This window comes from Lacerta agilis, chromosome 6, assembly GCF_009819535.1.
Source record: "Lacerta agilis isolate rLacAgi1 chromosome 6, rLacAgi1.pri, whole genome shotgun sequence".
NCBI lineage: Eukaryota > Metazoa > Chordata > Lepidosauria > Squamata > Lacertidae > Lacerta > Lacerta agilis.
In genome coordinates, this window is record NC_046317.1 from 54,254,635 (window position 1) to 54,279,554 (window position 24,920).

The window sequence follows — 24,920 nt, forward strand, 5'->3', positions numbered from 1 at the left end:
GATGGGTTCCAAACCCAATAAATATACTTCAAAATATTTTCCCTTTTAAAAAGTGCAAAAAATCCACACTCATACATTTGTCTGTCTTTTATGTGAGAGAGCACTCTTTGCACATGCAGAGAGAAGCATCTCTGGATTGGCTTCTGCCAAAGCAGATACACTTGGCTTTAGAAGGGAAGAGTTATGCACTAATCATGCCTGATGATACCAAATGGAGCCTGCATCCATACACATACAGCATCATCTGTGGCAGAGTACTGAGACGCAGCATCTACTACTGCCCCCCAACTTTTACATCATGTAGGGAGCTGCCATTTTAATAAGAAGCTCTTGTGTCATTAAAATGCATTACCCTTTTATTTTTATACTTTATTAAGGTGCTAGAAAACATAATTTCATAACATTTCCTGGAGTCTATTAAATATTCGCTGCCTGTGCTCCACTGTTAAGCAATATCCGATAGCAGCCTCAATTTCTTGAATTCGTTTATGGAACCGGCACCCATCACGTGCAAATTCTTCCCAGGGTCCTTTCCGATCTTCCTCATTGCTCACATAATACTCAGTAACTTCTTCAAGGAAGGTCACCTACATGAGACAAAGTTAGATTAAATAATCAATTTGCATTTAAATAGCATCTAATTTAATTCTACATTTGTTTTTAAAACACAGTAAAGGAAAATACACAGTTACCAAGTATTTATCACCTAGGTGAGAGGACTAAACTGTGACATTTGTGCAAAACGTTTTATTCATTTTCATGTGTGTTAAAGAGATCAGTGCTTGTGGGTTAAGGGGCACACTGGATAGCAGCCATGAACAATACTGAACCGCTGGCCTGATGTTTTAATTAGGCTTGCCGGGCCTTTCCATTTGATCCACAAGGCCATTTTGGCCAAGCCACACCTACCCAACTTGCATTTGCTTTATATATGATGCTAACTCAGGGCTGGTTGATTTATGCCAAGTTAGTTATGGAGGAAGTTTCCAGATGTCATATGATGGAAGTCAGCAAAGCTCACATTTAAATTTTGAAGGGTCATGAAATCTTTCCCCAGCTTGACAACAATGCACTCACAGCACTATAGACGTAACACACAGAACCAATATTGAATGTTGGTCTCCTTCCAAGGCCAGTATGAATCAACTGTGTCAGAAGAGACCATTTATTAAAAACATTTACAACTACAGTGGTACCTCGGTTTACGAACTTAATCTGTTCCAGAAGTCCGTTCTTAAACCAAGGCACGCTTTCCCTAATGAGGCCTCCTGCCACCGGTGCCCTTCCACCGTTCGGCTTCTGTTCATAAACCAAGGTAAAGTTCACTAATGGGAACACTACTTCCGGTTTTGCAGAGTTTGTATACCGAATAGTTCATAAACAGGGCTGTTCTTAAACCGAGGTATCACTATGTATGGCTGTCCAAGATACATCAAAGGGATCAGTCTATTATTATGAACTGCAGTGCAGACTAGGGCTTTTTCATCTTGCTAACCAATGTCTTTTCCCCCCATTCTGATAAACATTTTTTATTTATCTGAAATGTTTTTACTTTACTGTGACCAGTAATAGGGTAATAACATTATTACCCTATTGTTACTTGTGGATTTCTCTCTAAGAACTAACATGGTTCCTTGCCCTTTCCCCCTTCTCTTTAAACAGCACTGCACACACTGCTTATTAAGCAGTCTTAACTATCAGGCAATTTTACAGGTAGAAATTATGAATTTAATACTTGAATTCCTTAATCTGTCAAGATTAGAGCATGTAATACACACCCATACATATTTTATAATATCAGGTCCCTTAAAGTTTATAATAATCTTCATTCAAAAAGTGAGACACAAGAATCCTAGATAGTTACATCAGCTTCTGCCTCTGCTTTATGCTTTCTTGCCATTTACATCATTCCAAGGTATCCTCCAGGGCACCATTACCAGGTCATGTAACATTAAGGTATATATTGCACATAGATCCTTGTTCGCTTACTGTGTCACTAGAAAGAAATACACAAGGGGGTTGAATTTGTTTTCAGATAAGTCACTGTGAGTGATTTACAGGGAAGGCTGAGATAAAATGTGTAATTTCACCACTCCAGGGATTTCCACAATTCTATGTTTGGTTAACAGAAAGGTAATCCATGTACAGTATAATCTAGACACCATGAATTATTATGCATATTTTTGCTAAACATCCCTTAGTTTCTAACTGTATTGCAACCCTTAATATCAAAGTTCAGCTGGGAAAGGCAATCCCAACCTTGGCTCAGAACAGAAGTGGAAGGGAAAGACAAGCTGTTATGCCAGCCTGGTGTTGCATTCACACCCAAATCAGTCAAATGCTGTCATGTGACAGCCCTTCAACCCCTCTCTGTAGCCAGAATGCCATTTTGGGGCTTTCTACATGTCACCACTGGCAGCGATGCTGTAGGTGAGTGAAACATGGAGCACCATGCCAGCAGGGTTAGCTGAAGAGATGTCTCCACCCAGTCTAACATCCTTCAACCACCCAAGCCAACCACAAAGGGGGCTTGGATTGCAGCCTATGACACGCACCCACAACATAAATCTCTCAGAAGAACACTGACATTAATGCAAACCAAAGCTCAAGTAGCACATCAGGGTCACAGAGTTTTACTTAAATTGTGCAGATTTTAGAAATAGCTTATTAACCACTTTATCATCCTCATGTTATTGCATAGTCTACCTATATTTTCATAGAATTGTGGCCTTGTAAAGTTGGAAGGGACCAGGAGGTCATCTAGTCCAACCCCTGCAATGCAGTTATCTTTTTGCCCAATGTGGGGCTCAAACCCACAACCCTGAGATTAATAGTCTTAAGCTCTACCAACTGAGCTATCCTGCATCTGTCACATTGCCTCGCTTTATAACAGGAGTCAGAAAAAACAAGTGTAGCCCTGTAAAACTAGGCCTGGGAAGACTGGGTTGATCACTATCTCTCTGTGTAACCTATCATACAGGATAATAAAAATGGAATATAAATGAAATAAATTAGGAGGAACCATGCACTTGAGCTACTAGGAAAAAAAGGATTAAAAACTAAAAGTTATAGCCATTGTCTAGAATAGAATTTTGATCTAATTATAAATACTCCCTTTTAAATAAAGAAAACAACAGAAGTTTTGTGATAATTGTCTTGATTTTGTTGTAACTGTACAATGTATTTTAAGGTAATACATCATGAGGAACACAGACTAATAGCAACACAACTAAATGAATGCAAAGTTCCAGCTTCTCCTAGCTTAAGGCCACTTGCCCTATTCCTAAATAGAGTAAGTTTCCTGATTTAAAAACACACAATGTATTTGTCAGTTCTGAAGACCATGAAAATGTTTATTCTGCTGCAATTACATGCATCTGCTAGCTATTTTGCTGAGCAACACAAATAACTACAGCAAAACGGACTGTTTCAAACAGGACTACACAGATGGATACTGCATTCTAATGTGTCACAGAAGAGTTCTCCTTTCTGAGGTTTCTACATTGAACAGTGTTAAATTTAAGTATCCAGGAGGATTAACTATAATTTTGCACTACAGCATTCTCCTAGGAAAGCTAGGTGTGACAGTACTACATTAAGCAAACAAAGCATGAGTCAAGTAATTATATTAAATTCCTCAGAAAGCCATGGTAGCTAATCATTGTTAGCCCAAACAGACTGGAGGCTTGAAAGAACAGATTGGTGCACAAGGAAGCCCACACTTGCACTACTTCAAAGCATTTCTAGCTTTGTTTCACATGAATCAATGGGATTTATCAAAGGAAGGCGGGGAGAGAATGGAGTCTAGGATAAAACAGAGTGGCTGAATTGTGACTGAAAGTAGAGGGTGCACAACTCCTGCCAGTCACATGGAGCCTGTCACCCATGAGTCAGCTCCCCATTCTTACAGAATCTACAATATGATACAATGCAATGAAGGGAAGTCCTGAAATGCAAGGAAAGTACAGAAGTGGAAATGGTAAGACAAGCAAGCATAAATCAACTTGAAACAAATTTAACCCCTTCATGTGCAGCTTTGTAATTTGAGTACTAACTTGGATTGTTGGTGTAATGCTAGCTTTGGAGAAAATCTCCATTCTTCTAAGAAACATGGTATAACATGTATCCCATGCCCCAATACATACAGTGCTCCCAAATGTGATTTCACAATGTGTGCTGCAAGTGGAAGAGAAAGAAAAATTCTTGCAAGGCATTTTACATTCTTATTCCAGCCACAGAATTAATTAATCTGCAAAGCAGTTCTATGGAAATTTATCCTGGCCCCGTGATAGCCAATTTGGGATCCCCAACTTGATACTCTATTTTAATCTCAGTCCTGGGCAAAAAAAGTGTACTATTTTAGGAATAATAATTTCAATGAAGTAGAAAGAACAAGTTAGCTATGCCAGGAATTACCACAGTGTGACACCATAACTTTAGTAATTTAGGTCATAGTTCAGTAATGGGGAACTTGCACCTCTACAGATTTCATTCAACTACCACTCCATCATCCCTGACTTCTAGCCAAGCTGATTAGGGCTGATAAGAGTTTTAGTCCAAAACATCTGGAAGGCCAGTTTCCCTATTACTGTTGTAGGCCTCATGGAACTTACTTTGGTATGCGCATGCGGGGGTTTGCTGTGGATGCAGCCTGGATCTGTGGACACTTGGAGGAAGACAATGGGAGATTTGGCGCTGGAGAAAGACAGGGGAAGACAATGGACAGAGGGGGTGTGGGTTGAAGAATTAAATGTATAATCTAAATGGTCTGCCATGGTATCCGAAGTCGGAGTGTGAAGTCTGTTAATGATAAGTTTATTTTAAATAAGTAAGGAGATGTTGAATTTTAAGTTAAAAGCAGCATGATAAAGGACAGAAGAAATAAGTTTAGCTATAAGAATATTTGGTCACGATTTAAGGTACAATGCAAAGATTGAGATTAGTATGTTTTCTTTTTTTTAAGTAAAGTTAAATTTTCTACAGAGAAAAGTGGTTAAGGAAATAGTATATTGAATTAAAACCGAAGGTGAAAAGACGGGGGAAGTCAAGCGTCAAGATTCAGAACTAGAATTTTTTTTTCTTTGTAAGGTTACAAATAAGAAGAAGAATCCTGACTTTATGTGTATTTGTATTTGTTTTTGTATTTGTAGGTGTGGGGTTGGGTTTGTGTTATATTATGAAAATGTTAATAAATTCTGTTTAAAAAAAAAATACTTTGGTATAGAATCATAGTATTGTAGAGCTGGAAGGGACCCTGAGGGTTATCTAGTACAACCCCCTACAGCCATATGTTTAGCTCTGTGGTAAGCCACTCTACATATCTATTGGGAAGGATACACATATGTATTTAAATGGCACCTCCTGCTTGCATAATAAAATAAACCAATGTAAAGCATACCTTTTTCTTCTTCTTACACTTTTCTCTAGAAAGGACACCATGCTTCACATTTTCCGAAACCTCAGTGTCTCTGTTATCAATCAGGTGCACCTGACAGCTAAGTAAGATGCTACATTGTGAGGGTCCAAGGCCTGTCTCTGTCGGTCCTTTCAAGCCACTTTGCCCTTTCTTTTCTGCAGTCTGAAACTGTGCCTTGAAGTTGAAAGGGTTGTAAGGATCCTCAGCATTACAGAAAGAGTTCCACAATTTCAAGTTTTCCGATTCATCCACGCTGCTTGACTCCCACTCATCTTCTTCCCAGGAACTTTCAGTCCACGAGGAAGTATCCTCCACCTCCTCTGACTCAACAGGAGGCGCTTCCTCGGGTGTGTTCCCAGCAGTTCGAACAGCTGCTGTGAAATTCCGAGGATCGTAAGGATCCAGGCTACAAAAGGAGTTCCACAAGTGACTGTTTTCCCCATCCTGGCTGGCGGCATCGGTTTCGGAAAGGGAGCCTTCGCTGTCAAACCCGTCGTCTTCATCCTCTTCACCGCCCGAGCCTTCTTCCTCCCCATCGCTCTCCTCCCCGCTGCAAGCACCCCCTAGGATGTAATCGATCAGTTTGTTAGGACACGCAGGCCTAGTCACCGCTGGAATATCTTGCTCTATGTCCGAGTCCGAGTCGGACTGGGCCTCGGAAAGACCCTCCTCCCCGCACAAATCTCCCTCACCAGGACGCCCGCAGGCATCCCCGGAGCCTGGGTGCTCCTGAGCTTCCTCCTCACGGCCATCCGCAGGCAACGAGCCTCTCGGGGCCCAGGAGTCCCACTGCTGCTGCTCCTCTACCTCCAAGCTATGGTAGCCGCCGTCGGGGTCCTGCGCGACGAGCCCGGCCTTGCTTCCGCGCAGATGCACCTGCTGGAGGATCTCGGGGAACTTGGAGAGCGCGGAGCCGGGCTCGGGCAGCTCCTCCCAAGCAGCTCTCAGAGGGCCCGGCAGCGAGCCCTTGTCTGCAGCGCCGAGCACGTAGGTGGAGGAGGAGGAGGCGACCAGGCGCAGCTGGTGCTGGACGGCGATCAGCGGCGGCAGCCCCGTGGCGTGGGCCTCGGACTGGAGCCAGAAGAGCGGCGCAGCCTGGCCCGGCACGAGGCGCTGCAGCAGCTGCGAGAACAGCCGCAGCACCGAGAACGGGGCGTCGGCCTCCGGTTGCGGCGGCAAGGCAGCCGGGCGAGCGCCGAGGCGAGGGGCCGCCTGCTCCCGCTCCCTGCTCGGCTCCATGGTGACGGGCGCGCCCAGGGCTGCTCACCTCAGCGCTTCAGCCCCGCGTCGCCCGGCCGCTCCGGCCGCCCTGAGGCTTTTCGGGGATGGCTGAGGACGCGGCGGTGGCTTCTCCCCGGCCTGGGCCACGCCATGTTCCTTCCCGGCGGAGACCGGTGGCCGCTTCAGGGCTGGATGGGAGTCGCTGGTTTGAAGCGAGAGGAACAAGATGGCGGCGGGAGAAGGGCGCAGCAGTTAGGCCGCTGGGCGGGAGGACCCCCCCTTTACCGAGCGCAGGCGCACACGCAGCCCCCCTCAGCAAGCGCGGAAGCGAAGGAAGCGTCTCTTCTTGTCACCTGAAAAGGGAAGATTAAAGGCCGGGTGGCGCTTCGAGTAACATCCGGGGAAGCTAGATAGCAGTCGGCGGCTCGCGATTGGTTCCTGCTCAATCGCGGCCCCGCCTCCCTCGAGGGAGAGCGAGAGAGCGCACTTTGGTGACTGAGCGCTGGCGCAGGCGGGCGATTGCATCAGCCGGTTGCTCTTCTAAATTATTAGAGGGTTATAGAAACATTCTGCAACATTTGTTTTTGTTTTTTAAAGGCGCTTCATACCTGTTGAGGTGAAGCTTACAGTATTAGCAAAGTTACATTCAAAAGAAATGAAGATCAAGCAAGAAGAGGAAACACCTCCCAGTTACTTACCTCAGAAAGCATACTATTTAGCAGCATTCTCCAACCCGGGGCCCTCTAGATGTTTCTGCACTACAAACCATGTCATTCCCTAAACGTCAGCCATGCTGGCCGGGGCTGATGGAAGTTGTAGTCCAAAATATCTGGAGGGTAAACAGCTCGTGGGAGGCTGCCTTATATGTTCATAGCAAACTTATTCTCTAAGGATGGTGCCTTCTGTAGCCGAAAACGTTACCATCCACACACAAGATCCACGGTATCAGCAGACCTCAAAACCCCAAGGTTTTCAGAAGTACATAAAACCAGCCCAATGCAATGCTGACTGGGACTGGGGTGGAAAATATGAGGCGGGATGAGGTAGAGTATCTTGGCTGGTGGGTATTATCAATAGGAGCACCCCATGCTGCAAGGGTGGCCAGATACAGAAGACAAGCCGCCCCTGCTGAAATTCCTTCTACACAGTTGTCACAGCTGCAAAGCCTCTGTCCTCTTTTGCATTTGGTCCCCCTAACTGCATTGTTTGGTTTATGTCCAACTTGTTCCCCAGATTTCAAAACATCTTTCTTAGGAAGCACTGTCTGCTAATAACTGGTGGTGAACTGCCTGTGTCTAGCCATGCTTTCCCCATCTCTCTGTATGAACAGCAGAAAGAAGTCAAAGCCAAACAAAAAAAATGTAGAAAAGTACACTTAAGGGCAGCACAAAGATAAGGCTGCTCTGCAAACGATGATAACATAAGGGTTGCTACCCCGCCAAATGTCAGTTACGCAAGAGGAGCTAATAGAGATAAGATGACCTTGTCTCAGCGTTAAGGAGCATAAAAACTGATGCATCAGACTAAAGGTCCTTCTAATACAGCATTCTGTTTCCGCCAGTTTGCATTTGAGAAGCTTACAAGCAGGAGGTGAAGGAAACAGCCTTCCCTTGGTGCCTGTTGCTAATAACTGGTATCAGGAAGTGTGTTGAGGTCAGCTGCAGCAGGTCATTGTTTTAAGAAGGGTACAAGCCTTTTAAGGCTGTCATCAAGTCAGCCACACTTCCATATAACCATACATAGTATCCCTTCCTTGCTTCAATGGAGGTGTGTGTGTAGAAATCTGATATTTGCATATATGGACTGCAGCCTACTGTATAAAGATAAGGGTCACATCCATTGCTTTGCCTACTTTTTACCTCTTGCCACACCTACTTTTACCTCCAGCTCTGCCCTCCCCTGGAAGTTAATCCATAAAATTCTGTTACACGCCAACCCGATCTCCACAAGCAGTGCAAGGTTCCAGGGGTTCCAGGCACTTACCCAGGGTTGTTTCCATTGGGACGATCAAGGCACATATACTTGCACATGTATCCACCCAATGCTAACCAACAGTGCACCCTTGCAGGGCTGGTTTTACCAGGAGGCAATTGCTTCAGCAGCAGATCCCAGAGGAGATGCCATGCTTCTGCCTCCCCTTCTTTAAAAATAACATAAAATAATCCAGGCAGATGTGCCATTCCGACTGTGCTTCAAATATAAATATTAAAATTTATCATGCACTGGAGATTTGGTAACTGCAATCCTAAAATTGTCTACTCAGAGGTTAAGTCCTATTGAACTCAGTGGGCCTTCCTTTTGAGTTGACATGCATAGGTTGCATTATAAAAACCGTCTTGAACCATATTTCCTCATGGTTGCTGCAAAACATTTTGTTAACCACACTATACTGAGTTATCCCAGATGAAGTGATCAGCCAAGTGCTTTCTTTTAAGCTTAAGTCATATTGTCATATGACATGATTAACCAATTTTAAAAAGTTGTGGCATGTGTGCATGTTTGAAACTCACGAAGGTCATTAGTAATCCTGTTACTTTAATGTTACAGGCATCCTGCTTATACAGATCATACGGTGACAACACATAACCATTGCCTACTAACTTGTGACTGTGATCTGAACTGAAGTATTTGAAGGAACAGAGTGAGAAAATTTGATTCTGTAATTGACACGTCTTCTTTAGGGAGCTAATTTACATGAAACCACATTACAGTTGCCTCTGTTCTTTATTTTCTGCCAGGGAATCTACAACAGGCAAAAATTCAACAGGTGCAACATTCCCAATTATTCCATCTTCATGTCAAGAAATGCTACGCCAGTTGATTTTCTGCCTAACATGCACCCAACCACCAAAGGAACAGAAGCCTTTCCCCAAAAAAGGATGCTACTGGAGAGGCTCGGAGATAATCCAGAGTTGTTGTTTTTACAATCTAGGATTTAGGTAAGAAAATGTTTTTCTCAGTGGCAAAGTGGTCCAGTGGTTAAGGAGCTTGGCAGCATCTCTGAAGGCCATGGGTTCAAATTCTGCTTATTCTCACACTGGATGGCTGCCTCCAGTTCACTCAGAAATAAAGTGACATCTAAATTGTGCCAAATTTATCTGTATTTTGATTCCTGCATTGCAAGGGGTCGGACTCGATGACCCTTTGGGTCCTTTCCAACTTTACAGTTCTATGATTTAGTTGCTACTCAACCTACCACAAAGGAGGGTAATAAGAACTGTAAGCATGTGTCTGACATGCGGACTTCCTATTGGCATCTGGTTAGCCACTGTGGGAGACAGAATGCTGGATTAGATAGAACTTCAGTCCAATTCAGCAGAATTTTTCTTATGTTCTTGTGACACTGAATTAGCACCTGGCCTATTCTGAAGCAGCCTGAGTTTCCATTGCCACATAGCTATTGGAAAGTTACTTTCAGCCCCAATCTTTACTGTTATGCAATGATAATCTCCCTCTTCTTAATGTGAACCAATTTAGTACCTATGTACAAATGATCAACGGCTTTGGAATGTTCTGCAGCCTACTCCTGGATCAAACACTGTCGCTAGACTCGGGTTTCCTCAGTGGCTACTTTTTCTAGCTACAGTTCCCTCTGGACAGATATGGCCACTGTGTCATGCTCTGTTAACTTCCAGACTGGAAGTGGGGCTGCCCTTGAAGATGACTCGGAAACTTGAAATTGCTCCGAAATGCAGCAGCCATATTACTGGCTGGGGTTGTTTAGGTCTCACATAACCTGTTTTAAAACAGCTGCATTGGTTGCCAGTTTGTTTTTGGGCCCAGTTCACGGTGTTCACATTAGTGTTTAAAGCCCTAAAGGACTTAGGTCCCTGGTATTTGAAAGACCACCTCCTCACCTACAGACCCTTGCCCTATTGGTAGTTCTGCTGCCCTCAGTAGAGGAGGGGTGGCCCAGGAGAGGGTATTCTTTGCGGTAGCCTCTAGATTGTGGAACTCTCTCCCCACAGAAGTGTGCCTGGCAATCTGAGTTTCTGACAAATGTAGAAGATGCACTTTTTAAAACCTGGCCTTTAGCAGTTTCCCTCAAACTCTGGAATATCCTCCCAATAGAAGATGCAGAGCTCTTCCAATCTAATTCTTATCTAATTCAAAAAAGAATGCAATTTATTTTTATTGTGGAGAGCAATTGGCTTTTGAATAATGCTGGACAATCTTTTTATTTTCTGCTTACCCATGAATTTTTGCTTCTGTGTCTTTTCCATTAACCTTTTCTTCGTAAGCTGCCCAGGCTACAAAAAGACAGCATATACATTTGGATAAATGTGTACCGGTAAATAAAAATTGTTTCGAGGGCCATTTTGTGGTGGCCTGCCTGTTCTTGTGCCTTAATAACTGCACAGAAGGGGGAATAGATGAAACGGCATCCTCACTACACCACTCTTGGCACAGATTTCCTTCCATTTGGAATCTGGAAACTCAAGTGATTCTGGCCCCCTTTTCCCAGCATGAAATCTCTGTGTATTATTTTCTAACTACATCCAAGTGGCATGGTTTCTAACAGCCATTGTCTATGGGCTATGTTTCTCCAGATTCCATCAAGCTCAGTCACTTCTCAGCACCTGCCTTTGTACCTATGGCTGGCGTGTCACTGTGGCACCATACACACTCCACAATACTTTGAATGTATGCACTTTTGCTAATTAGGCATTGTAGGAATGTGCTGCGGTGATTATGACTGATTCAATACCCAAGCCTATTAAAGTATGTATTATCTTAACTACCTAGTAACATAGCATCGGTAACAGATTGCATGAGTATTGCAACAGCCTCATGGCATGAATGTGCAAGCAGTGGTAACTATGGATGCTTCCAGTGTCTTTCCTTTGCACTATATTACATAGGATGCAATCAGCCTGAAAATCTATCTATTCCTGTTAGGCTTTATAGTCTCCCTTCTCTTTAAGCCTCCTACATAATTTGATTTGATACTTCAACATGTACAAATGGTGATAGTTTGGCCATCTATTGACAGGCTTCTCACTGTCCAGGGGAAGAAGAGTCATTGGTCATCCTGTCAATATTTAGGCACACAGAGATACTGTTTCCCAGGTAAGCTGGACAATGGGACCACATTGGTGTTAAAGCCTGCAAATGTTTTGAATCCAAATATATGGTTGAATTAAGAGAGCAAAGATGCAGAAGCCAACCTGTTCTTGCAGATCCTGTGTATTATCTCCTCTCCTCCAAAATGTACTGTGAACAGGCTTATGGACAAAGGTAGACCAAGTGGGAAGGACTGATTGACCTGGTGCCTTCCAGATTTTAGGACTACAACTCCCATTGTCTTTGACCAGCGGTCATACTGGCTGTGGCTAATGGTAACTTGTTTTCAAACATTGAATATGGGAAACTAAAGGTCAAATGACTTCTATGAGCTGCTCAGTCATTACTTTTCTAGCTAGCCCAAATGCAGCATCATGTGTCCTCTTTGGCCAAGCATCAATTTACCAAAATCTATTTGGGGTTAATGATGCTGCATCTCTTTGAAAAAGTCCATGCTTGCTTTATAATCCCAATGCTGCAAAGGATGAGACAACACAGCTTCTACTGAATTCCATTTCCTTTTATTTATTTATTTCAAATAATGCCACCATTTTGCAACAGAGGAAGGATCCAGGGATCTGCGAGACACCGTCTCTCCCTCATTTCCTACAGAACAGGTGACATGACCAGGCCAAGGTTGTCTCACGTAGCTGCTTATCTGACTCTGAAATCCACCTGCACCTCTTGTGCAGATTTTTAAAAAATCCAAGTTTCAGGCAAGCCTTGATCTAGGGCACGGTTAAAAAAAACTTGGCTTATACCTCTCAGATACAATATTTTAATTTTTTGTTCTTGAACCTGAGAAACGTTTCTTCTGTACAGGAGTCCCTGCTGTAAACAAACAGCTCAGGCTAGCTAGAAGATGACGAGCTCTGAGGGAGAGGGCTAGGCCCAATGGTGCAAGGCTCCTGTCTGAGATGCGAAACATCTTCCCCTCCATTTTGAAGTGCTCTCTTTTTCATTCAAGGAGGCAAATGGCAACCCACAAACAGGACATCCTTTAAGAATGATTCTTAAAAGAGAGGAGAAAAAAAATCCAACAACACACATTCTGGTCTTTATATAATTGCAAAGAGACAAAGGTTTAAAAGTTGGCTATTCCCCTTCCCCACCTTTCTATTTTATTTTATTTTACACAGGTTTACTTCTCAAAGAAACGGCTACAAAGGAACAGCTCATGGCCACCTGGCCTACAAGTGGGTGTATGTATCTCAGCATTGCAGGGCAGTGGGTGTATGCAAAGGTTTCAGTAAGTCATGGGTGCTCAGTGGCAAAATGCCAGGTAACCTTTTAACTGGGTTTCCAGCTAGTTTGCTTTTTCTCTGCTTCCCACCCACTAGCTCAGAAGAAGAGCCTGCAGTGACACTGAAGATGAGAATCCTGAAAAGGCTTTAAGTCTTCGCTAATGTAATCTGGTTTTAGGCAACAGGAAAGAAATGGCCATACACAGGAAACTGTCACAGAGGCGGTTTGGCTAATTAAAGGAACCCATTTTCCAAAGTCACAGCTTGGGAGAAGCGAGACCAGGAAAATTGCTCTGATTCCAAGATGCAGCGTAACCATATCTAATCAGTTCCAGCTCCTCAGACTGGCCAGATGAACATGTGCAAAAGGCAATTCAGTTCAGTCAAGCAAGGAAATAAGGTGGAAATATCACACAGCTCTTCAGATAGTTGTTATGCCCAAGGCCTTAGTAGGTGTTTAGAATCAAGAGGAATATGGTTGCCTTTTGCCTCCTAAGACAAGTCTAAATGTTAGTCCAAGAGAGCATGCCTTTTAGGTTACATCTCCAAGCAGGAAATCGAGAACTGTAAGCTCTTCACATATATACATTACATAGCTCTCCTTTGGAAGCAAATTCTCCAAGATGGCTTGAGTTGGACCACACCAGCTCCTGTCCCAGAGATAAGTATTTCATCTACCATTTATATCCACCCCAAACATTTCCCCGCCCGCCCCTCAAGTTCTTATACACACATTCCTTTATTTACTTAAAACAACAACAAACAACAACAACTTTTGAGAAAGTCCAGCAAGAATCTCACTGATGATATATCCTGCCTAGAAAAGTTGCTTCTCAGCATGTGCTCCTATGTCCCATCTGGACTGAAATCATTTGTTAATTTTCTTAAAAAATTAAAATATCCCAAAGAGGGGGGTGCCCCCTATTATTTCTCCCCCCCATAAGTCACTGCTCCCTTGACACAAGGAAAATGTATAAAAAGGTAAGTCTATGGCAGCCATTTTAAGTCATAAATGAATTTCCTATCATGACTCCACCCCAAAATGCTCACTCTCCACAGGAAATTAACCCTTCATTTGCAGAGAAACTTTACATCCGTCCGTCCTTATTTGCAGGAAACTAAATCCTTTCAGATATACCAGGATAGAACTCCTGGAACATGCACCAATTCCCAGGGACTCCCATGGGGCCAGAGTGGTTCCAAAGACACAGAGACTGCCTTGCTGCTCCTCTTCACATGGTCCCGTGACTCCTAGAGCCCAGTTCAAACCAGCCCATCTTCTCCTGTGTCAGATCCAGGTCCCGCAGTCGGATAATGACCTCCCCAAGGAGGATGTTCTCCCAAAAGCCCTCTTCACTCAGGACACTCAGATGCAGTTCCCGCTGGTGGAGGTCTCCTTTAGGAATCCCATCATAGACAAGCTGAAAGATACAGGAAGTTTCAGGACATGAGCCAAAACTCACTCACACTCTCCTTAGAAAGGTGGAAGAAGTAGCTGCCTAGAACAGCGGTCTCTGGCCTCTATAGCAGAAGGCCAGACTATAGTAATTCTGTGTATTCTTCAGTAATACGTATGCATCTTAATGCAGACACCCATCTAGTATATATTTTTTCTAGCATTTAGACCTAGGGTAGAAATCTGTCAGAGAAACCTGAAAATGATAAATGCACATGCGCACACACAACACACATGTATAATACCGAGTCTTTAAATACACCTCTGTGGAACTAATTCAACTATGACAGCAGTCTCAATAGGCATTTTAAATAAAGGAGGGGTGTTTAACCCCTGCCCCAGGAGCATGGTCTGGTCCAAGTAAATTCTGACCTCCCCAAGTCCCCCCAATTTGACAGCACTGACAAAGGGGGGGATTAAAAGTAGACAGTGCTAATGTAGGTGGTTTAAATCTCTCTGCCCACCCCAATGGGGAAGCAAATAGACCATTCTCTAACCTGCATGTGTGAATTCACACAATTGAGTGTACAGTGGTACCTCGGGTTAAGAACTTAATTCATTCTGGAGGTCCGTTCTTAACCTGAAACTGTTCTTAACCTGAAGCACCACTTTAGTTAATGGGACCTCCCACTGCCGCGTCGCCAGAGCACGATTCCTGTTCTTATCCTGAAGCAAAGTTCTTAACCTGAAGCGTTATTTCTGGGTTAGCGGAGTATGTAACCTGAAGCGTATGTAACCTGAAGTACAGGTTACAGTGGTATAGGATGTCCACATCCCCTGCTGGCATGCTTCCGCCAGAGGATTGGCCAAGGGTTAGTGTGGCTCTAGAGCCAACCCCCCACCCCCACCCTATATGGTAAGGCTATACTGTAATAAATTGTCCATGCTGCCACTCCATAGCCACGTTACTAGATTTCCAAGAGATGTATAATGGAGAATCAGTTCATACTGTCGCCTACCCTGCAATACATTAACTCAAAATATGTCTGGACTTTTTTTTTTTAAAGCAACTGGATCTTTCATGAGAGAATGTTGGTTTTCATAGCTAATTAATTGTTTGATAGCAACTGTAGGTCGGAGGTTTCCCACCCACCCCTGCTTTAGCCTGTTAAGATAAGGTGTGCGGCAGCATACCATTTCGTTGTAAGTAGGGTTGCATGTTTTTCTAGCGACTTTTGTTTTCCTCTTGGTGGTTTTCTGGGGATCGGGCAGAAGGTAGATCTTAACATACGGGTCGGGATCACTGCCGTCTTGAATAGGCTGCTGGAAAAGAGAAAGTCAAGCCCAGTCGTCAGTTGTTTGCACCACATCAGGCAGCAGAGATTTGAAAAGTTTGGCCAGTGGCCACCACTGGGACATGGCTACAGTTCAGCACTTACCAGGCCTCGGATATGCATCACCATGATAAACAGCTTGTTGTTCTTGTAAGAAACAGACAGCTTCACCTCCCCACCCAGTTTTCCAACAGGTTGGGACCATGATGCATCTAAAAATAAGGAACAGGGAGCAGTGTTGGCATGGAAAACCACCATGTCTATGTTAGCAAACGTCCCGTGGGGGCAAGTTGTGAGACTGACCCCCCCCCCCGGTAGGGACGAAGCCTGGTGCACTCCTGGCTACTCGAGTCCAGAGGCACATTGATATGTGATTGTTCCCCAGCGTGAAGAACAACACACACACAAGCCATTAAGGCTAAAACTACTTTATTGTAGATAAGATGCAGAGTATGTCTCTGCTAGTCAGCTCATTAAGTCAGAGCTGTGCATTAGCGTGTCCGGCATCTTTTAGCCAGAAACTTAAGTAAAGTACAATAGTAAAGTACAAAAACATCACGTGTGTGAGAAAGCTGGTAGGATTAGTAGCTTTCTCACAGGATAAAAACAGACACATAGTCATGCTGGCCTCGCTGCTGCAGCTTTTGCAGCTCAGCTTGTAATAATATCCTGACAGTCTACTGGCAAAAAAAGAGAGGAAAGGCACTAAACCCACAGTAAACTGGCGTTAGCACCTTTCCATAAAGGCCATACTCTGGAAAACTTTAATATTATTATTTATTAAAATAAAAAATACAAACAAAAACAATAAAAGCAAAATCAGTACTATATAATGCCTCTGTTGCGCTTTATCCTGTCTTAATGATTACAACATCTCTCCTCTGCACTACCCTATACCTGCATAACATAGTTTAATGAGCAGTCTTACAGCACCATTCTGAACCTCCTTGTCAGGTCCTGACACAAACTTCCAGCCTCCATTGAATAGGCAGATCCCTTCCATGTGCCCAGCACTTTCATTTTATTTGCCAAGGAATGAAGCTGTGGCTATGATCGACTTCACTCCAAGGCAGCTGCATGAGAGCATTGCCCTCCCTCAGTACCAGCCAGCATGCAGAGCCAGAGTGCTGAAGCAGGTAAGTCCCGCTGCTTGTGTCCTACAGATATTTACCAGGCAGTTTAGGTGCTGGATTGGTGCCTGCAGCAACTTCATCCCTTGGGAGGGGGTGGAAAAACGTGTACACCAGGTCACACTGCAAGAGAAGCACACCATCAGGCCACAGTTTTACTCCAGTAGTGAGTCACCTACTTTTGATATGCCCTCTGACATGAAAAGGTTGGTTGGGCATGTTGCTTCAATTCACATAATAACTTTCATAAATTAACTAATTATTTCTTAGGCTTTCAGCTATGAAGACTGCAGTTCCTTACTTGCTTAGAATGGTTATGAACAGGCATAGGCAAACTCAGCCCTCCAGATGATTTGGGACTACAATTCCCATCATCCCTGGCCACTGGTTCTGTTAGCTAGGGATCATGGGAGTTGTAGGCCAAAAACATCTGGAGGGCCGAGTTTGCCTATGCCTGGGTATGAATCTTAATACTATAGTAGCACATAACCTCAGTTATATAGATGGGAGAACCAGAATACATAACAGGCAATCCAGTTTGTCAACCCAGGAACCCAGAGGCCATCAGAACACACCCTTGATATTTCTTACTCTCAGCTCAGTTTTTGATACTATACTTACCAAGCAAGTTCTCTTGCCTCCTATGTGCTGAGTGTTCTCCAGTAGTGGTTAAAGAAGGTCGCTTGATTTACATGTAGGCAAGGACAAGGAATGCTATCCAAAGCTTCCATATGTATTAACAAAGCTTGCTAAAGCGGAACGGCAAAAAGTGTTTGTGGAATAATTCCAGGGTCAGGCTTCTGCAGAAGCGCTTAGACTAAACTATTCTACACTGCTGTGTCTGCCTGCAGTTCACCCTAAAGGTCTTGGCTAATACTACCTCGTTCCTGCCTATTTACCTCGGCCACCTCAGGAGCTGCATGGATCAGGTGCCAGATGTAGCCGTTCAGTTCTTCTCTCCTCCTCTCCGCCACTGCTTCTCCTCGTGAACGTCCAATCACAAACCTGCTAGGAAAGCTGGACAATTTGGGGAGGGTGGGAGGGTAAAGAAACAGTTAGGTGTTGGGCCCCATCTATCAATGAAAAGCAAAATCTCAACTGAAGCAGAAGGTCTGCCAAATTTCTTTGCTCCTGGCTGCAACAGTACACACAAATTATTTTTTAAAGGATTTCCTCATGTCACACGGATAGCGGCTGTCAGATGGATCCATTCAGAGTGTTTCAGAAACGAAACTTTCGGTTAATGTCGTGTGATGAGGCCATTCACACAGAAACAATTAAATTAAGCACACATATAATTTTGAGAGGGTAGTCTGCTGTATCATACCCACTGGATCACTAGCCAATCTGGTGAAAGGGATGAGAGATTATTTCGGTAAGATTCTAAATGTGAGCAAAATCCAAGCGCAGAGACTTCCGAAGGAGAAAACGTAATTTTAGTGCACAAAATCAGGGGAGCATAAGCAAGTTTCCGGGAAAGGAATACAAAACTAGTCTTCAAAGGTTTGTGATTCTTACAGAGGGTGTGCAGTGTAGAGTGTCAACAGAAAAAGGGAGCTTGTAAACCAAATGGGGCTAACCTGGGGAGATGTGAAGAGGGGAAGATGAGGCGCATCTTGTTGTGCAGTTCCTGGAACTCTTCAAAGGTACGCTGGATGTAGGTGATTTCGGAGGGGTTCTCCCGCTTCACCTTCACAATGTATATCTGCAAGGCAGAGAGGGAAGCAGTCCTTATGGTTCAGCAGCACCTTCTCTTGCGTTTTAATGCAACCTTACACTAGCTTCCCTAACACTGCCTCCACCACACTGACCACCTGCTGCACCAAAACGCCTGCGGAAGGGACTCACAAAGCCCTTGCTGGGATTGAAGACTTTTTCATGACGGCAGAGGAAGACATCAAGGATCCGGCTGGACGTCTTGATTGTGTGCACACGGGGGGCAAAGGAGAGCACCGGTCGGGAGTCGGAGCCTGCAAACTTCATCTGCGCCAGATTGTGAATGAAGAAGTTGAGCTTCGTGGCTACACTGCCAAGGCTGGACTCTATCAACCTGCACAAAAGGATAAAACATCTGGTTTGTGGTTTGACATAGAATTGGCTGGTCTACTCCCTACATTTTCAAAGGCTACAGCAGACTTTTCAAAGAGGACCACGAGAAACAAGATTTCTCTGTGGAAGTAGCTTTGGCACATCAAGGTGGCTCCTGGCTTCCCTTTCCACCTCTCCCAGCCATCACGATTCCCCTTACCTGGTGAAATAGGTGGTGGCATCTGCCTCAGAGTCCTGTGGTCTCAATGCATCATAAACATACTTTAGGTCTCCAAGGTCAGAAAGCTCAGGGATCCCACAGGACAGCATCTGGGCACCAAAGAGGCCACGGATTAGCACCAGAAAATAAAGAAATGCAAACACTCCAGACATGAGCTGTGGGAATTTCATGGATTCTGGAATGTGCCACATGCTAACTGGATTTCCCCAAACCCTCAGCTTTCTTTTAAAACACAGGAAAGGCAAGTTTCCAACCCTTTTAGTTATGGTGCCTATCTGCAAGCAATGTCTGCTGCAGCCTCAGGAACAAAAAGGGGCCTTTGGCAATGTAATACTTGGAGACAGGCTTTCGTGGTTGATGCTTACCAAGTCTCAGCTTGTGTCCTTAGTCCAGCAGTTGGAAGGGAGGGGGAAGCACTACAATTATTACTTATTTTTTACTAGAACTGGTTGCTTTTGATGTAAAAAAGTGGACATTTTTTATTTCACTATAAGCCAACAAAATCACACATGCAGGGCCGTGAGAGTGGCAAATAAACAATGACTTGTTAGTGAAAGTAACCCGGAGTTTGTTGTTAGCTTGCTGATCTTAACTATGGGTTTACTTTTATGTGTGAATCCAGACATTGGTCTTGTTCATACAACATACTAAGTCAAATATTAGCTCAGCTTGACCGTAGGAACACGTGGCTCCTCATCCAGGGAGCAGCAAAGCAGCAACAAGTTCCTATCTGAGAGCCTGCACGTTTGTGTGCTGCATCTGCAAAGTGATTTCTGCTCTTACACAGACAAATACTAAGCTTATATCCTTTCCTGGTTTGGATACAAAGAAGGTCTGGATATAGACTGAGAAGGTTCTGTCATAGGGGAACTGCAGGCTTGGAAGAGAGAAGGCAGTTCTTTACTCCTCAGGTCAAGTCTGATGGTCACCATTGTCTCTGTCTCCCTATGCAAACCCTCCAAACTCCTGCAAAGATCAGCTGAAAATCTTTTCAGTAATAGCCATGATGCATGGACAAATGCACTTCTACTGGAGAGCAGAGGCAGCAGGAAAGTAGAAACTGGGTGTCTCACCAGGCCCAAAAGGTTGAGGAAGAGATGGGTATGTTTGCGGATCAGGTTGTAGGCCTGGCAGCAGAGATCTACAAAGTCATGGAAGCGGCTGGAGGGCTTGTCACCGCCGTTGATGACATAAGCCATGTCTGATGTGAAGACAAATGGAGCTCGGTCCCTGTACGGAAGAAATGTGCAAATGCCACAGTGATGTGGATAATCCCAGGGACAAAAGAGTCACTATGCTTTCATTTCCGAACATACCTTAGTTGCCCCAGAGAGTGCTAGATCCCATTAGATCCACACACAATACATTATTCTGAAGGACTTTGGAACAAAAGCCACATGCTTGATATCAACAGCAGGAAAAAGCTTGAATGCATTTGACAGATAATGGGTTTTGCATTCACTGAACAAAGGCATCACAATGTGGAAACTGATAAGCAATATTCCACCGGCAACCTGCTCCACCAAGAACATTTTGAAACAGGCTGGAAAACATGGTGCTTAGGGGGTGGGAAATTGAAGCTTTAAAAAAAAATCTGTAGTAAAAAGTCTGGAACTTCAAGTCCAACATTTGTAAGCCAAATTGTCAGATTCCTTTTCCAGATAAAGCAAGTAATATGGTGCCCCGCAAAAATATGCGTGGCAGGTAAAAACTTGTATTGAGTACCAACAATCTACACCCACCCACATCATTATTAATTAGCTACTGCTGTAATGTAGACTTTAGTTTATCCATGCAAACAGGATGCTGGCAAGACTCCAAAAGGTGTGGGGTGGAGGCAAGGGACCAGGAGAGTGACCCAGAAGAGGGGACCAGTGATTTATGGGGTTTCACGCTGCCCACAAGGCAGGAGCCAGGGGAGGAGGGAGAGTCAGGGCAGTCCAAGATGGAGGAACATACGCAAGGTGAAGCGGAGGAAGAAGAGGCTGTTCAGCTGACAAACAGGTCAGCAGACTTCCCACCTTGCCCAGCCCCACTGCCTCCTAGACCCAGGAGGGTCTTGAAAAGGGAAAAGTTATGACAACTTCCAGACAAGAGAAGTCTCAGATTGTGGGCAAGCATCCTGTCATGAGAGGGTATATAAGCCAGTAGGGGCAGGCAGGGTCTCCCTGTTGCTGTAACTGCTCCACAGGGCCTAGACCTGTGGGCAGCTGCCCAGAAGCTAGAAGCGTGTGTCTATGTGTGTATCCAGAACACTGTGGAAGCTTGCTGTATGTGCTTTTCTTGTCAATAAAGAGTTTACTGTCAGACATGTGCCTTCCTCAGCTTAGCCCACTTCCGCCAGTCCTGCAACTCCAGGGCTCATTCCTGAACACCGGCTAGGAGCGTGCACTTGAAATGTTTTAGTTTCTAAAAGTTATCCTACTTAGTTTTGCTTTCTTTTCATTTGCATTAATTTTGCTTCACATTCATTTGAGGTTTTTCACTGAGTGCAGCGGAGACCCAGCTTGCTGCTAATAACCTTGACCTTTTCCATCCAAATGGCATGGCATTTTCAGGTGTTGCACTAAACAGGAACTGCATTTTAGAAGCAATTTTTTAAAAGACACATCCTATAAAGCTTCCCATTGGTTTAAATGAGAGAAATAGCTGCATTTCTCCTCCTTGTAACAAATTCTGTTTTCCATGCAAACGCCGTGGAATGTGCAGGGCTTCTACTACCACTCCAGGGCATCAGAACTGCCAGTTTTCAGGCAGATTGGACAAATTGCATATGATTGTTGCAGCCACTGAATTAATGTTCCCTTTGTTCAGAGCTGGCATGTCTTGTCGGTTTCACAGATCTCTCAGTTCATCCTTTCCTTCCAGCCTTGCACACAGGAGTTCCAGGAATTTATCAATTTGCAAAAATATTTCTATGTGAAATTGATGTGGAAAAACTGAAACAATTAGTTTCATGGTGAAGCTAATCTATGTACTAGTTTAGCTCCACATTCGTTTCCAAAAATAATGTACATGCCTACCCCCAGCACAGATAATTCAGTCGGCCACGCACACACACCGCCTCTCTAGTTTGCTTAGAGTGCTCACCTCTTGATGTTGCCAAACATCTGAGCATGGCCCAGAAACCTGCCAAAGTCAATGTGGAACATGTGCCCTGTTGTCTTGAGCATGATGTTGTCGTTGTGCCGATCACAGATTCCCAGCACGTAAGTAGCTACACAGCAGCCAGCGCATGAGTAGATGAAGTTCTCCACTGCCTGGCAGATAAAGATGGATGTTATTAACACAGTAATGTGAAGAGATGAACAGGAAAGCAGTAAGGCCAGACAATATGCTGGAGGGATTTTTTTTTTTAAAAAAGGTTCCTGCATTTAGGGTCATCTGGGAATATTATATTACCTGCCTATATATTTAATATATTCTAGCCTGTGTTCTAGAACACCCTGGGAACCTGAGATGTCAGAAAGGCACCTAAATCTACCTTGAGGTAACCTACCCTTAGTTGTATTTACAGCTGACATTCTACTGTACTGTCTTTGTCTGAAGTCAGAACTTGTAGCCAGGCTTTTTCAGTACAATGGAAAAGCTCTCTGCCCCCCAAGCCACATTTCATATAATTCTGAATAACAAGTGAAAACATTTATGTTTACACAAGATTTTAAGATTAAAATGCTTGCTTGTTGCTTATTTACAGTGCAGTTTAGCTCCCTGATGTTGTGTTTGTGATCTCCCTTGTGTCCAGATGTTTAAAACTGTTCAAATTTTAAATAAATAAAACCAAGGTGGCATCTCTCCAATCCAACGTTTTGCTACGGAAACAAAGAAAAATGTGGGCATGCAAGAAAAGTCAGGTGCACACCCACAAGTCCACATTGCAATGCTTCCCCTTTGCTTATTGGGGTTGGCATTCGTCTGTCTCGGGAGACAATGGAGGAGTGTGCTTTTGGGGGTGAGGTCAAGCTGCTATGTACCGTATTTTTCCGTCTATAAGACACCCCCTATTTTGGGGGACTCCGATTTAAGAAAAGGGGGAGGAGATGTATCCGTGTATAAGATGCCCCCAAATTTTTGACATTATTTTTTAGGGAAAAAACCTAGTCTTATACATGGAAAAATACAGTAATTATTAAAACCACTACTGGTAGACTCAAAAGAGGGCACAATGGGTTTGACGTTAGCACAATCTTTGATCATGACTCGGAGCTTCCTGGCTTTTTAACCTAAACCAAACAATGCTATTCTTGCTGTCTTCACCTTCTCGTATTCATCCTCTTTGGGGTTGTGCTTCTGCAGCCAATCTGCCAGGGGACGATCCTTGAAGGAGCCTGTCACCCCATGCTCCACCTGGATCTTTCGTAGAGTCTCTGCGTTAGGAATCATCTCTACCATCCCTGTGAAACACAGCAAATGACTACAAGATGGGCAATAAGGGCCTCTTTCCTTCTCCCATCTAACACACATAACCAACAAAGAACCCAACTTGGACTGGTCTTTTTTTTTACTGTAAAATGTTGAAACATCTTTCTCTTGCATGTAAAGTGCAGCCTACATTTAGAACAGGTATGGGGAACTCCCATCACCCCTGACCAATGCTGGCTGGAGCTGACAAAGCTGGTGTCCAACATCATCTGGAGGGCTCCTGGTTCTCCATCCTGGATTCTGATGTTCAGAGAAGCAACCACTACCTTCTATGGCCAAGAAGGGAACTCTACGGTTCTTCCAAGGTCCAGGCTTGACTACCTACTCATGGTCTCTCTAGAATGTTAGAGACACTTGCACAGCTAGCCTCAAAGGATGCCATTGTGGATAAACAATGTTTCTGCCATCGGCAACTTACTGAATTCTTTTACTAGAGAATGTTGTGGGGGCTATTTACATACTTGATTTTTGAAATGTCCACAACAAATGTATGGTAGTGGCTGCGACGACTAAAAACAGAAGTGCTATATTTTAGAGCAGGGCAGAGGAACCTCCCTCCCTCAAAGAGTTGCTGGACTGCAACTCCCATCAGCTCTGGGGCACACAGCCAATAGTCAGGGTGATGGGAATTGTAGTCCAACAACTGGAGGTCCATATGTTTCTAACCCTTCTTTCAAGGGCACTTGACTTTGATTACTAGATACTGAGGGCAAGCAGGTTGTCTGGCTATTTATTGTAGGGAGACAAATTAGAAGTCTATATATATTTTTTAACGTTCTTGTCCTTCTTCCAGAGAAGTGATATAGAACCTTGGGTATCTATCCCAGCCCTGAAAGCACTGCTCCAACAGGTTTCTCAAAGAACCTCACACCAGCCTAAAAACATCGCAAGTGCAGCTGAGGAAGAGGAACTGACAAGGAACTGAAAAAGTTTTGTTTTGTACTTGGATGAAAACTTACCTCGGCCTCGACCAGTAGAAAAACAACGGAATATGACCATGCGCATGTCCAGATCTTCTTGCACCCAGATCTTGTTCATTATGCGGATCATCTGCAAAGTTAGCATGTCCTGCCGGAGGTCATCTCCACACTGTGGAGAGTGAAACAGTGCAAGGCAAGAGGCAGTACTGGAAATCAAATCCCTGCTTCCAAAACTTTTTATTTAAGTGTGGAGAAGCAATGACGTGGATTCCCAGAGGTTCTGAAGCTATTTGGAAAGAGAGTTGGTTCCTGATATTCCAGACCCTGGAGAACTACAATAGGGGCAGTACAGGATTCCTTTTGGTGTACCAACCTCCTCGCTGCACCAAGGATTCCCTGCCCGAGCTGCTTCAGGTCGTGTCAGATGTGCTCCTGGAGACACCTAGTTTGGTTGTCCTGGGGGATTTTAACATCCATGCTGACACAAACTTACAAGGGGCTGCT

The 24,920-nt window shown here is 44.2% G+C and overlaps 2 protein-coding genes across 4 annotated transcripts in view; both read right to left on the bottom strand.

The window, feature by feature from the left end:
* Window positions 1-338: 338 nt before the first annotated feature.
* PPP1R15B (protein phosphatase 1 regulatory subunit 15B) lies at window positions 339-7,045 on the bottom strand. Its single transcript, XM_033152772.1, has 2 exons — window positions 5,399-7,045; window positions 339-587 (listed from the first exon to the last, which is right to left on the bottom strand). The coding sequence occupies exons 1-2, from the start codon at window positions 6,653-6,655 to the stop codon at window positions 396-398; spliced, it is 1,449 nt and encodes a 482-aa protein (XP_033008663.1). The 5' UTR covers window positions 6,656-7,045; the 3' UTR covers window positions 339-395.
* A 5,161-nt stretch (window positions 7,046-12,206) lies between these two features.
* PIK3C2B (phosphatidylinositol-4-phosphate 3-kinase catalytic subunit type 2 beta) overlaps window positions 12,207-24,920 on the bottom strand; it is a 95,680-nt gene continuing 82,966 nt past the window's right edge. For 2 of the 3 annotated variants that reach the window (XM_033152773.1, XM_033152775.1), the window contains 12 exons: window positions 24,456-24,585; window positions 23,332-23,468; window positions 22,165-22,334; window positions 20,148-20,304; window positions 19,054-19,163; window positions 18,654-18,855; window positions 18,386-18,510; window positions 17,705-17,822; window positions 16,847-16,928; window positions 15,781-15,887; window positions 15,536-15,664; window positions 14,178-14,366 (listed from right to left, as the gene is read on the bottom strand). In XM_033152773.1, the coding sequence (XP_033008664.1) occupies window positions 14,178-14,366; window positions 15,536-15,664; window positions 15,781-15,887; window positions 16,847-16,928; window positions 17,705-17,822; window positions 18,386-18,510; window positions 18,654-18,855; window positions 19,054-19,163; window positions 20,148-20,304; window positions 22,165-22,334; window positions 23,332-23,468; window positions 24,456-24,585 (1,656 nt within the window). Of the gene's footprint in view, window positions 14,367-15,535; window positions 15,665-15,780; window positions 15,888-16,846; window positions 16,929-17,704; window positions 17,823-18,385; window positions 18,511-18,653; window positions 18,856-19,053; window positions 19,164-20,147; window positions 20,305-22,164; window positions 22,335-23,331; window positions 23,469-24,455; window positions 24,586-24,920 lie in introns of all 3 variants that reach the window. The other variant, XM_033152774.1, reaches the window with a different exon arrangement.

What these genes read in the sequence shown, in the direction of transcription:
- PPP1R15B (XM_033152772.1), bottom strand. Translation starts at nt 6,655, where the DNA reads ATGGAGCCGAGCAGGGAGCGGGAGCAGGCGGCCCCTCGCCTCGGCGCT. An exon ending in AGTGTAAGAAGAAGAAAAAG is followed by an intron (nt 588 to 5,398) that starts GTATGCTTTACA and finishes TGTCTCATGTAG; the next exon opens with GTGACCTTCCTTGAAGAAGT.